Source organism: Harpia harpyja, chromosome 1 (genome assembly GCF_026419915.1).
Source record: "Harpia harpyja isolate bHarHar1 chromosome 1, bHarHar1 primary haplotype, whole genome shotgun sequence".
NCBI lineage: Eukaryota > Metazoa > Chordata > Aves > Accipitriformes > Accipitridae > Harpia > Harpia harpyja.
Genome location: NC_068940.1, coordinates 38417055 through 38431464, shown reverse-complemented (window position 1 = coordinate 38431464; position 14410 = coordinate 38417055). Strand labels below are relative to the sequence as shown.

The 14410-nt window shown below is 49.8% G+C and overlaps 1 protein-coding gene across 1 annotated transcript; it reads left to right on the top strand.

The window, feature by feature from the left end:
* The first annotated feature begins 8417 nt into the window (after positions 1-8417).
* On the top strand, positions 8418-13784 carry CEBPB (CCAAT enhancer binding protein beta). The gene has a single exon (XM_052787843.1). The coding sequence runs from the start codon at positions 8750-8752 to the stop codon at positions 9734-9736; it is 987 nt and encodes a 328-aa protein (XP_052643803.1). The 5' UTR covers positions 8418-8749; the 3' UTR covers positions 9737-13784.
* Positions 13785-14410: the final 626 nt, after the last annotated feature.

Genomic DNA, 14410 nt, shown 5'->3' with positions numbered 1-14410 from the left:
CCTGGCAGCCCCGACGTTTACGGTGACGCGCCCGGACCGTAATCGTGCCAATAAAATCATTTTCGGTCCCTCCGTTTGGTACTGCAGGCCGCGCCCCTCCGTGGAGGTGCTTAAAGGCACCCACCGGTGTACTCACGGGTCCCAAAAAAAGACGTTCCAGCACGGGAAAAAGAGCCAGGAAAAAAAAAGCCCCTAGCAATATCTAAGTACTACACCATGCCTGTAAAAAACAATTTCTGCAACAGATTTATTGGAATATCAAATAAAATAGCACTAAAATAGGAAGTGTTTCAAGTAATTAAATAGATTTCACTTAAACATTAAAAATGGATCCCTTTACAGAGGGTGAAATACTAAACCAGACATCTGTTCAACCCAAAGGTTTGAAAACGATACACCACAGTGAATAAAATGCTTCTCTATGCCTTGACAGCAAGGCCAAAGTGACAGCAAAGAACAACGTCGGCCGGGCCCAGTGGCTGTACCCACCCGAGGCACCTGCGGACCAGCATATCACACCCACCCGAGGGGTAAAGGCTGATCCTGTTCCTGCAGGACGCTACACGGGGGCTGCCCTGCGGGCTCCCCCTCCAGAGAGCCGGGAGAGAAATGCACCAAACCACCCAGGAACTTCCCAAAACTTGACCTAGCCGACAGTCAAGGACTGCTCCGCACTGTCACTTCACGGTGCTCTGAAATCACCGCGTTTCTGAAGCAGGCTGAAAGGCACGCTGTGTGCCTCCCAGAGTCTGCCCTGCCGTTTGGAGGATCACAAGTTAATTAATAATTAGCTGGAATCACGTGCTCAAATTAGCAGTTCTTAATGAAAAAAGAGCTCAGGAATTCACTAAGTCCTGGACTCATCAAGAGTTTTATATATATATATACAACTCAAAAGTTCTGAAAACTATAAATGACAATGATTTGCTGCTGACACAGAAGAAGGTATTTATCTGAGAAGGGGATTTTTCTGTTTTCTGTTAATTAGGTCATAAGCCAATTAAAAGGCATTAGCGTGGGGTGCCTCAGTTTGTTGGACCGGGGCTGTGTTTAGACTGAGGGATGGGAATGTTCTGGCATCGAGGGATGCTGATGTTTTCATTAGACTTTTGTGAGGTTAGGCTGCTCCAACGCTAAGGGGTTTGCAAAGATCCTCTTAGGGTTACAGTGACCTCGATAATGCTAGTACGGAAGTGGTGTAAATGTGAGTGAATTAATGTCAATTCAGTAGGATATGGCACCTTTAAATGTGTTTTGAGATATGTGACCATCTGTCCCCATTATGAATGTGTGAGTTAGGGGAAAGACATAAACAGTTTTAGTTGAGGTGCGGTTCTTGGGCGTGTTTCCCACGATACCTTCAACATCTGTTAGTCACCTTATTTTGTCAAGGCAAAAGGGCTGCCAGTATGAAGAAAAGGCAGCAAATTGCCAGCCAGGTTTGGCTTTGGATGGGTGATCCAATTTTCTTGGAAAATGGTTATTAGTTTTGCCTTGGTGTCGGCTGGAATGAAGCTGCATCCTTCTGTAATAACATCAGTGTAGCTGCCTAAAGACAAACCTTGCAAAAGGAAAAAGGTGCTTTGAAGCCCCTTCTGATCTCACCTCAATGTGACAAGACAGAAGACCATCGAGGGGGCGGTTATTCCTTTCCTAGGGACAAACCGACGCTCTGGACACATCTGAAGAATGTTCCTTTTTTTATCATTATCTGGGGGAGGAGGGAGAAACAGTAAGTTAGTTCATAGACTCTGGTGAACCTCCAAGAGCTGGTACAGCCGCCGTACCCCCACACCCCACAAAAGGGTGGAGCCCCGAGGGTTTAGCATTGTGTGAGTGCGACGGCTTTTACAAACACGACCTTAAAAGTGATGGATTAGGCAACCTGCTGGTGACCTGGTACAGGCATCAGCATGGCTAGGACAAGGCTGCCGAGACTCTGAACGGAAGTCTGTATTAAGAGACTAATTCCGCAGGAAAACCTGGATGCTGTTTGGGGAAGATAAGGACCATATGGGAACACGACAGGCCGTATTACCGTAAGGGGCCCTTCAAAGAGCTAAATCGCCAGCCGGTTTATTTAGGGGCAGCAGATAGCCAAACCCCTGCCGTGCTGTTCGTTTTCAGCTCCTTCCTGTGAAAGGTCCCCCCTGTCCCTCGGTCCCCTGGGCATCAGCCACCCGCCAGGCCCCGGTGGCACCGGGTAGACAGAGGGAACGGAGGCATCCCTACCGGCCACCGGGGGCAGACTGTTCTCTCTCGTCCCGAGATGACATCAGCCGCAGCCGCACCTCAGCCAGCTCACCTCTGCTCAAGAAAAAACAACTGTGAAAAGAACGGCCCGACGGGCCTCCGGGGGGGACCGTTCCCGCCAACGGCCCGGCCCGGCCCCGCCCCGCCGCCGCTCGGCCCCGCCCCGCCCCGCCCCGCCCGGCCGCCGCTCGGCCCCGCCGCGGGCCGCTAGGTGGCGCTCCACGCCCGGTGACGGCGGCGCTGCCGCGGCGGGGCCGTGCCCGGCGGCGGGCGGAGCCGGGAGGGGAGGGGCGGGCGGTCCGCCGGGCCTGGACGGAGCGTGACGGGTGCGAAGGCCCGTCCCCTGCCGACGCCGCCGTGCTTCGCCTCCGCCCCGCCCTGGCGAGCCATCCCGGGGACGGGGCACGGGGCGGCGGCAGCAGCCGCGGGAAAACCTTCCGCGCTTCGAGCTGCGCGGCCCGATTGCCAATGAGTTGTTAGAGGCGTGAGCCAGAGAACGAGGTTTTGTACGTTCCTCGTGGAACTCATCACCTGGTCCTCCGCCGGCCTCCCGCCACCGCCGGCTGCAGCCCCAGCGGCGGCCGAAGGGCGGCCGGCCCGCCCTACGTGAGGACAGTGGTTTCACCTGGCGCAGCCCTGGCTACTGTCCCCCGCTGCGAACTCGGAGCAGCCAGGTCACCTCCAGTTCTCTGCATGCTCCCCCCTTACACCTCTGTACCCGAGGGCTGCCCACCCACAAGGTCGGCTCGCCGGCGCAGGGCCGCGCTCGGGCTCCTTTCCCTCGCCTGCTACCCTCACTTACGCAATTCTGGTCTCTTCCCGAGCCACAAGGCACGAAGGGAGCAGAAACTGGCTGCAGCTCCCTTGCTGGACTCTCTCTGGCATGGGAAAGCGTCAGTGGGTGGGAGAGCTGGAATAGCCACTCCTACGGCTCCCGTCCAAAGCCATAAACGCAAAGATAGCGACAGGGACCGAGAAGCGAGGTATGCGGAGGACGGCACGCTGTGGCTATCCCCCCCCCCCCCCGGTACCCAGTCCACCAAGGCCAGCTGCCAGATGACACAGACCAGCCCAGGGGCTGTTCTTAGATGCCAGCACTCAGAACCAACAAGTCCTAACTCATTCCCTGGCAGCCCCACTTTCCCCGTGGTGCTCGACACAAGATGAGAACAGATTGAAAAAAAAAGTGTTTGTACAATCTAGGGCACAAACCTTTAATGCTTTTAATGAAGAAAAACCTTTCTGTTCTTCACTTAAGCCCACTCTCCTGTCACCCTCTCTACGACTTGCCTCGGTTTATATTGCTCCTGGCAATACACACCATGGCGTTCTAGCTACCTGGCCTGTAGCCTCAGGACCTCTGAATTGTTCTCCTCTTTTAGAAATTTCCTAAATGAATTACCAAGTTCTGTTACTGGGAACTTCTGACTCTTGGCAGGGTATCCTGGAACGATAGGATTCCTGTTCCCTTGATGGATCTTTCGAAAGCTTGGATATGCTAGAAAAAAGCATTAATACGTGGTCTGTAACAAATTCATCAAAGTCAGATGCTATGATTACCTAGGAAATGTTGGACAACTATGGAGAACTTGTGGAAAGTTAGTGGGCAGCAACTTCTCTGCCATTTTGGGGGGAATACAAGGAAACAGGCTACTCCTAAAATACAAAGTCCCCTCTTATTGTCCCTGCTCAGAAAGACAGCCCACGTCTTGCCAGCCAAATGGCTTCAGCATGGACTTTCTCTGCAACACAGGACTGGAGACTGGAGCTTCTGCTTTGTCACTGCTCCCTTCCACGGGCGTTTGTGTGCGCTCTGCCTGTCCCTCCTTTCCTTTCTTTTGCAGAGCCACAGAGCGGGTGCTCTGACCTCCAATTTGCTCTGGAAAATTTTCAGCCTGGTAGGGGAAGGTATTTCGCTCATGTTGTCCCACCGGCTGGAGGCAGTGGTGCCAATCCCCAGGTGTCATCTCTGCAGCACTCGGTAGGGCAAAGAGCAACATGTAGATAAAGCGGGGATTGAGCAACCCAGCACTGCAAAGGCCAAGCATGCTAGGTCAGAGGTGAGCAGAAAATCAGCAGAAGACCAACAAATACCTGAGCATCACCATGTCACATGGGAACAAGGGGTGAGGGAGCACTTAGGGAGGGGGAGGACTCTGGTCTGTAACAAAAGAACCGAAGGAGGCCAGGAGACATGGACTGCAACCGCCTGGGGAGCTGCCTGCCACTGGGGACTGCAAGGCAGAGTATTGCAGCTGCAGTTTCAGAAGAGAAGAAAGCATGTGGCAATCGTTTTTTATGTTAAAATGAGGCAAAGTCTCGAGCCTGGCCTGAGAGCTGGGGGAGACGGAAGGAGAGCCAACCTCTCTCTGAGTTGAGACACTGTCCCTGTCTGACATCTCATAAGTGCTGGTTTTTTTACTGTGGAGAATGGTAAGTGGAAAGCAATAGATTGAAATCTGGCCTCTGCCAGGTACAACTTACGAGTTGTTGTTGGCTAAGGTCTGCGGCTATATAAAGAGGGACCTGGGGCTAGGAAGAAGAAAAAACAGAGCACAACACGCTCAGAAATAAATTTCGATTTTACTTCTCTATTTTTCAGCCTTTATTGCAACATTGCTCTACTTAAGGCAGTCTTTCAGGCAAGGTCCCCTCTTACCCCCCTGAGACCTTCCCACACTACCTCTGTGCTCTCTCCCGGCCTGCCTGCTTGCATGGATACTACTCCGCTCCAGAACCCCTCACATTCTCCTCTTTAGCTCACCTCCAACATACTACCTACAGCATCTTGTTCGTTGATGCAACTGTCAGCTTCTGGCATTAACTTCTTTCCTCTTTGCCCCTCTTCTGCCCCTCCATGCCGTTTTAAGACTGCAGGTCTATGGGTGAGCAGCTGTGTTCACACAGGGTTTAGCGTGATGCAGCTCTGATCTTACTGATCTGCTAAGAGCTACTGCAAGGGAGATAATACAAGAGACAGGTCTGCAGCAAGAAGCATCAGAAATTACAGACAGCCTTGTTCTAGACTATGATCCTCAGTCCACAGACCTTCTTACAAACACTTCAGCGTTTGAGCCGTCACCATTAAACTAACAGCATCTCCCCAAAGCTGGTGTCCTTCCAGGGACAGCTGCTGTAGACCTGGAGCGCGTGAACTGGAGAGCTTGCAAGAAATCCTGGAAAAGAAGACAATTTCCAGGAAGAAAATGCCTCCGCAATGCTTTATTGTAGGTCTGAGCCTGGAGCTGGAAAGTTGTGGCTTCTACAGTACAAAAGGGAAATGGGAGAGCAGAATTTAATTCATGACAGAAATGAGCAGTGAGAATGAGATTCCTCCCTCCAGCTTTTCACCATTCTGGTATCCTTCTGCTACCCTCCTGGTACCTATATTGTTTCACACATGAATGTAGAGGAATCTGGAGTCTATTGCATCAGAATTTTTTTTTTTCTTGCTCAAAAATGTTGATGTTCTTACTAAGTAATTTGTGAGTTATGCTGTCTCCTTCCTCAGCTGACTAGCTCTGAAAAAAAGAAATAATGAAATCACTAGAAAAAAGGTGCTTTTCACAGAAGTGTTGCCTTTCTGCTGCAAATTCCTCTGTTGGGAGACATGCTGCGGAAGGGCTGCTGCCCTTGGGTTTTTCACAGAGTGAGAGACCAGTGCCTGGATCACTTCACCAGGAATGTCTGCATCTCTTTACCTATCTAAAGCATCTCTCTGAAGAGGTTTTCCAGGACGATCATTAGCAGCCTCTCCATATCTGGCCCGGCCAAGCCATGGCCCTTCGCAGGGACAGAGCTCGGTGTGCCCAGACCTCCGCCCAATCCTCTGTGGTGCGAGCCTCGCTCTGCACCTGTTCCCATTTCAAAAACCCCATTTCTGGCCATGCATTTGTTATGACAAGTGCAGAAACAATTTAAAAGAGACCAGAGTTAGCTCAAAACCTGCTTGCCGAATGCTAGTGTTTTGGATAAGTGGTTAGTCCCGCCAACAAGGTTCCCATGAGAAGCTGAGAATGGACGTCGGCTCCCTGAGAGTGGATGTTGGGATTTGAGGTGAGCTGGAGGAAGTTTAAAGAGATCCAGGCACAGCAGGGAGGTGAGGGGGGAGAAGGGAAGGAGGGGACAAGCTGGGCATCCAACCTCAATTACCACCCTGGCTGACGTGTGATCTCGGTGACTATGGAATTACTCAGCACTGGCCTGGAAAGAAGGTGTGGGCCACACCATCCCTGATATAATCTGTTTCACATGACAGTTGCACAGACATTTTATTTTGTTAGGGAAGATCAGCCCGGGCAGGAGTACAACTTTCTGCTGCAGAGCGGCACAGAATAGGGCAGAAATTTGAAGAGGGCAAATTTAGATCTCCCAAAATATCCTGAAAAACGGCCCAGGAAATTTACCAACCAGCTTTAGCGTTCAATTTTAGCCAACAGCCGTGGCAAGCTGGAGACCTGTCAGGGTAATGCCAAGAAAGACCAACCATGCATTTCAGCAGGTCACCACGGCAGGAGACCTCCTGCCTGTGGGTCCCTGAGACATTTTGGAGGCAGGAAGCACATGAGACCGATTTTAAGAGTTCAGTTGCAAGGGCCAGTTAGGGCAGCCACTGGATGTAACTGCCAGATCAGAATGCAGGATAAAGATGCGGAACGAGGGAGTAAACAGCCAGAAGAACAAGCCCTGGCTCACTGCAACTTGCCAGTATTTGCACCCAATACAGATGTTTGTATTTATGAAGGTATGGGCTCCAACTACAACCTCCAGACCCAGCGCTCTGGCCAGGCCCAGCTCCAATTTAATCTCTGGTGCATTCACCAAAGATTTACTTGGTAGATAAAGATGGAACTGGAAATATCTGAAGCCTGAAAACCTGTTAGGGTACTTTGTTATGGAACGAGAAATCCTTTTAAAACGTGAAGAGAATAAGCAAACGAAAAAAAGAAAAGAACGAAAAAGTCCTATGATCCACTGACTGATTCTTGAATTCTTCCTCTTTTCAAAGTTCTGAGGTTTGAACATTATGAACAGTTGACTGTTTGAATGGTATAATGCAATACCTGTTCCTCTGGCTTAACGTTACAATATTTCCCACACCGCAGGATTGCTTCACATTATTCTAAGAGGCAGTGTCATTTTCCCTGCAGTGCTAGGTCTTCTTTACTGAGGCGAAGGACACTCCTACTTCCTTTAATTATATGTTTTGTTTTAAATTAATGTCCTTTATTCTGGGGATGAATCACCAGCTTGTAGACAGGTAAATGTGGGAGTAAGAGAGTGAAAATATAAGTTTGATTCCCAAGGTGGGTGTCTTTAATTAAAACGGACATCAAGATTCAGTCTTCCTTCCCAAACTTAACCCCGCCATTCTAAAAACACGCGGATTCCATGTTTCTACGCACGTATCTCCCTTGCCTTCTGAATCGTGTTACACACGGTCAGCGCGCAGAGAGATTCCCTGTCGCTTGCGTACCCTGACGGTTGCACCATGTCATGTAAAGTAAATACGCCAAGACAAACTTTAAGGCCACCGTCCCCACGCGAAGAGATGGGGAGGGGGGCTCTGGGTTCGCTCGGCTCCCCGGCTGCCGGCAGCCGCCAGAAGTCGAAGCCTGCTCCGACTCCCCTTTGCTCGGCTCCGTGCACGTCCGTGCGGCCCGTTCTGCCTGCCCTGCCGGGGGGATTCACCGAAGCGAGCCCGGGCCGGAGAATAACGGGACCTGCCTCCCACTATGCAGCTTTTCCCCCGCCCCGCCGAAAGGACTCGGAAAACTCCCTCCTGCCTCGACTTCCCCAAGGACAACGCGGGCGCCGGGCGGGATCGTTGCCCACCTCCCCGCGGCCCCGCCGGCCCCGCGCCCCGCCGCCCGGTGCCAAAGCCGGCGGCCACGCCGGCGCGGAGGCAGCGGCAGCGTCCCGGGGCACGACACGCGTGTCCCCGCGGGGCCGAGCCGCCGTCCGTGCCGGACCTGACGGCGGCGAGCCCCGCTCCGCCCCTCACCTGCAGCCCGCTGCCCTCCCTCGGCGGCAAAGCCCCGGTTTTATTGCGGCCGGCTCGGCGGGGCACCGCACCGGCACACCCGCCCCGGGTGCCTCCTCCGGGGCCGGGGCCGGGGCCGGGGCCAGCAGTTCCCGAGCGTGCAGCGTGGCAGGCGGCCAGGCGGTGACGCGCCTGTTGCTATGGGATCCACCGCCCCTATAAATAACTGAGGAAAGGAACTTTCCTAAGTCAGAGACTTTAGGACGCGGGGCCCAGAACCAGATGGTCCGGAGGAGACGCGCCAGCTCCCGCCGCAGCACCCGGAGCGGTGAAGCCCCGCCGCGCCGCAGGAACTGATCCGGCCCAGGTGGGCAGCGCAGCCGGGGGCCGTGCCCAGCGCCAGAGACTGAGGCAGGGTCCGGAGCCCCCCCACCCCGACGGCGGCAGCTCGATCCTCTGCCGGGGGGGCCCCCCCTGCGTCGTCTTCTCCTCCCCGCATCCCCCTTTGCTTTCATGCAACGCCTGGTGGCCTGGGACGCAGCATGCCTCCCCATCCAGCCGCCCGCCTTTAAATCGATGGAAGTGGCTAATTTCTATTACGAGGCGGACTGTCTGGCTGCTCTCAACAAGCTGCACCCGCGGGCGGCCGGGGGCCGCTCCATGACCGAGCTCACCGTCGGGGACCACGAGCGAGCCATCGACTTCAGCCCCTACCTGGACCCCTTAGCATCCCAGCAGCCGGCGCAGCCGCCTCCTCCCGCAGCAGCAGCAGGGGGCAACTTTGAGCCTCCCTGCAGCAGCGGCGGCGGCCAAGATTTCCTTTCCGATCTCTTCGCCGAGGACTATAAAGGCAGCGGCGGGAGCAAGAAGCCCGACTACACCTACATCAGCCTCGCCCGGCACAGCCACCCCTGCGCCAGCCAGAGCCACAAGCCGGGGGGGCTGCCGGGCTGCTTCCCGCCCCAGATCGTGGAAACCAAAGTGGAGCCAGTCTTCGAGACCCTGGACTCTTGCAAAGGGCCCCGTAAGGAAGAAGGGGGAGCCGGGCCGGGACCGGGGGGCATGTCCTCGCCCTACGGCAGCACCGTGCGCTCCTACCTGGGTTACCAGTCGGTGCCGAGCGGCAGCAGCGGGAACCTGTCCACCTCGTCCTCCTCCAGCCCCCCCGGCACCCCCAACCCCTCCGAGTCCTCCAAGTCCGCCGCCGCCGGCGGGGGCTACTCCGCCCCCCCGGCGGGCAAGAACAAGCCCAAGAAGTGCGTGGACAAGCACAGCGACGAGTACAAGCTCCGCCGGGAGAGGAACAACATCGCGGTGCGCAAGAGCCGCGACAAAGCGAAAATGCGCAACCTGGAGACGCAGCACAAAGTCTTGGAACTGACGGCCGAGAACGAGCGGCTGCAGAAGAAGGTGGAGCAGCTCTCCCGGGAGCTGAGCACCCTCAGGAACTTGTTCAAACAGCTGCCCGAGCCCCTGATCGCCTCCTCGCCTCGCTGCTGACCCCCGGCCGGGCCGCGGGGCGAGCGGAGCCGCCGGCTCCTTGCCCTGCTCAGCGCTCCTCCCGGGCCGGGGCGAAGGGAGAGCCCGGGGGGGCGGGTTGGTTGGTTGGTTTTTAATTCTGGTTTTTTTTTGGTCTTTTTTTTTTTTGGTCTTTATTTACATGTTGGCGGAGGGCCCCGCCGCCGCGCGGGAACCTCACCGGGGGCTGGGGGCTGTCAGCGGTGGGACCTCACCGGGGGCCGGGGGCTGTCAGTCAGCGGTGGGGCCCCGGCCCCGGGCGGGCTCTGCAGGCTGCTGGGCGCTGGGGTTATTTAAAAGAGCGAGAGGAGAGCAAGGGCAAAGTGATGCAATCCTTTAAGCATGGCTGGGAATGCTGTGTACATGATGCAATCTCGTGTAACTGTCAGTCATGAATTGAGTAATCTGTTAAAGATGTTCCTACAGTTTTTTTTATTATAAAGAATAATCTATTTCTATAAGAAAATACATATGTATATTTTGGGAATCTATGCATTCTTGCTACATTTGAAGCATTAATGAACAATTTTAATAAACTTTATGACTAGGTTAAAAACAGTAGCTTGTTTTATTTTGAAGGCACATTTAAAGTTAGATTAAACGCAGGGTTGACATTCTAGCTGATCTGGCTCAATGCTGTGATCAGGGATCAGGATTTTTGTTGGTCTTTTGCCTTTCTCTGTGACTCAGAGAAAGGAAACAAAAACAAAAACAAAAAACAAAAACCCCAAGAGAAACCCAGCAAAGAGCAGAGCTGGAAGCTTTAGCCCGTTCTTGTTGCCTCATTTTATTTCCTCTAATCACTTGCTTTAGCTGCCTGCCGCTTGGGTGTTGTTTGGGGAGGAGGTGTTTGTGTTGGGGGTTTTTTGCGCTTCTTGCTGTTCTGAACGTGTAGAGCAAGATGTGCTATCCAAACCATGACCAGTCTTTGGCAAAGTAACACCAAGTCTGAAGTGGGAGGGAGGAAGAAAAAGTAAGGGAGGAAGCTTGAAATGAGTTTTTGTTTGGGGTTTCTTTTTTTTTTTTTCTTTACAGAGTTTCTATTCTCTAAGTTATGATTCAGCATTTCTTATGTTTGTAGTTTACAGGAATAAACATGAGAAAGTAGCATTTCTGTTGGATGTCGGTAATTTCGGTCATTGCTCAGGAAGCTCTCATGAAACCTGGCCAGGTGAGAGGCATATGAACGACTCCCTTATCTTTTCTCTTGAGACATTTTTCTAAAAACTGTAGATAGAGTTTCTCTGATGAGATGTGTTTGTTTCTGTGTGCCTGGATGTTTGCTGGGGGCAAGCGACAGATAAGGGGGGGGGGTGGCAGAGGAGGAGGAAGTTTGTAGCAGGCCATAACTTTATTTCAAAGAAAACTAAGGCTCTGCCTGCTGATGGAACAAGCCAGCCTTGCCAGGGCTCCCAGGTTGTGTTATTTGTGTATATAGCTGCTGTGTCGAGGTCTGTAAGAAGTTAACAGTCTCAAGCTGGTTACGTGGAGGGAGTTGGGCAAATGATCGGGTCTTACTCAGCATTTTCCATTTTCCTGTTAGGCCAAATTTAAGCATTAAGTTTTTAGATCCAGATTCCCAGTGCCCCAGAAAAGAAACTCCTTAATCATCTATGCTCTGTTTGACAGCTGAACACAGAATGGGTTTTCAGTATAAAGACAGTAGACTTGAATTTGCTGCTATACATTCCAGTACAGATTGCAGAAGGACAAATCTTCAATTTGTTGCTTATTTCTAGTGTTTCTTTAAGGAAAGCATGTTTGCTCCTGAAAGAACTGTTTTGCTTTTTTTGACACTTAAGATAATAGCCTCCTGCGGGTGAATCTCCCAGAGCTCTTTCTGGAATTTGTCACATATTCCCTGCTCCCGCAATGCCTCCATAGCTCCTGCTAGGAGCTGTGCAGTAGTAAGCAGTGGAGTGTTAGTCCTGATACAGATTTCACCCATTTGCTTTTTAATTTGTACAGTGCAGTTAAGTTGTTTTTATGAGACCCTAAGAATAGATTTTCTTGGGTGAGCTAGCTCCTGCACCAGCATGACTCAAGTTCTTGCAGGCAAGATAGACGTTAGATCTTGTCTTGACTGTCCCTCGTGACGATGATTACTCCAGCCTCCTGTGGCTGTTTATTCTACTATTCTTCTAGTTACGAAACTTATCCACATCGTTAGATCCTATTTTCTTGTTGTGCTGTAGGCCATGTAATGTTACCCAAACTTACAAGCAGTGTTCCCAGTCAGAACCGAGTGCTGCTGAGGGTGGAATTGCTGGAGGACTGAAGATGTCCTCAGATACATTTCTTTCTTTCTTTCTTTATAAATGGTAAAGCTTCCAACAAAAGTTCAGTTTGTGGGGGCTGGAAGGCAGGGTAGATTGAAAGATAAGATGTACTAAAGGTATTTATATTTGTTTAAATAATAGTCCGGTTTTGGAGATAGAGCTCTATCAGGCATGAATGAGCTAATCCCCGTCCTTAAACTTTGCCTGCCACAGTTCAGGATAGCCAGTGCGGTGTTCCTGCAGTTTAAAGAATGATGTTTAAATTACTGCTTTATTCCAATGTATCTCTTAATTAGCATTACAGATTTCTCGTTCAGGAGGAAACTTGTGCAGCAATGAGTTTTTGCCAGAAAGATGCAGTTACAGACAGGAAAGTTGAGGACATAAATGCACCAGTTTTACACTAGTCTCAGAAGGAATCCGTGAAAGAGTCAGAAAGAGAATTCCCGAATCCTTCATTCTTAATCTTGTATTTCCCACATAACTTACATTTTAGGAGCTTTGTAGCATGATTAAATGCACGGAGGTCATGAAATACCCTGCTTTATAAACAAGCATATGAAAAAGCCCCTGTAATTAAAACATTTCCTCGAAAAAAATAATCTGGAAAAAAATAGTTTGGAAATGAATCTGAGAAAACTCCAAGCACTAAAGTAGACAAAAGATTCCAAATACCATTTCTAATCACAGTGGGGGAATTGGAAAATCCCTGTCCAAACAGTGGCTCAGTTCCGATTATTGATACAGTTTCCTATTACAAATAAGATTCTGTTGACTGAAAGCAGTACTGTGGTACGTCTCGGTTGTCTTCTGACAGGGTCTCTTGAGCTTCTTTTCCTAAAGTGACTTCGGTACAGCTTGTGGTAAGACTTTGCAGTCTATCTGCAGGCAACCCTTGCAGAGTAGTTAAGGCACTTACTCCAGTAGTCTGTTTTGAATTTTATGGAAGTTTATAAACAGCATTTTGTTTGGGCTTTTTTTTCCCCCCCTTTCAAATTATTTATTACATTGACTGATTCATACAGGTTTTTCTTGTTACTACTAAAATAATAGTTTCTTCCTATGTACAAATAAGTAAGATCAAATCCCTAGCACTGACATCCCCTTTGCAAAGCATCTAGCACTGTTTCATCATTTGCTAGGTGTTTGAATTCAGTTGTGCTTAGTTCTGCAAAAGGAATCAAATGTATAATTTTAAAACAAAATATTTAAAATACAATACAATTTTGTTAGCAGTTCATCTATCTATTAATAGAAATTATTAACTCTCTGCTTATCTGTCCAAAGCATGTATAACCCCGTGCAGCTCTGACACTGTGGTGTTGCTTTTAGACTTTTCCCACTGCCTTCCATTAGTGACTGTTGGAAGATGCAGGAAAATTTACGCTTGTTGCTATACTAATCGTTTCTCCTCTATCAAATAAAATCACCCAAATTGCACACATGCACCAAAGGGTTATTGGGCGGGAGACTTGATCACATTTGATAACAGTATGGTTTTTTCCTCATTGAAATTCTGCGATAGCCTTCAGATATTGAAATTACAACCTGAAAAAAGCTTTGTGCACAATGTTAACCTTTACCATTTCATTGCTAGAACAACTGTCATTGATGTGGATGTGTATAAAAATATGAAGTTACTCTCATACTAGCTAGTTTTCAAGCAATGTTTCATTAGCTGTGACCAGAATAAAAGTCAATGCAACTCAGTATCTGCTTTAATAAAGAGAAAAAATTTATATGAGGCCAAATCACACATCTTCTTTTTTTATTTATAGTGGTATCGCTTAAGATACAATAAGCATTGTCTTGCATTTTCCTGTCATTCATACTGATACAAAGCGAGTGTAAAGCACCACCAAACTGGAATGGCAGGGTTCTGCATTCAGTTTGTACTGGATATAGATGATTATATGGTGGATGGGGGGTAATGATGAATTTGGTTCTAACTCTTTTTGCTGCTGATTGCTAATGCAAAAAAATTTTTATTACTACCCTCCTGAGTGTTAGCCTTTTTTATGTTTAAGTCTACGCAAATGCTTAACAGTCAGAACTTTAGGGCAAACCTCTTGTACTAATGTGAAGTGTGAAGAAAAATTTAAACTTTTGCACGTATGTTGAAAGGGTCCTAGCACATTAATCAGGAAATCCAAACAAAACTAGGGATATAGTTAACTACTCCCAAGGAAACAATTCTGTTCAAATTCTGAACACTATTTTTAATTAATCAATAAAATAAAAATAAAACCATGTGGCCAAAACTGTACATTAAATATGTGAGGGCATTAGTTCTCTTTTGAGAGATACTCACTGAACAGAGAAGTGAAATCATTAAAAGAATGCAGTTCTATTTAACTCTTTGCTGGGACCCAAAACA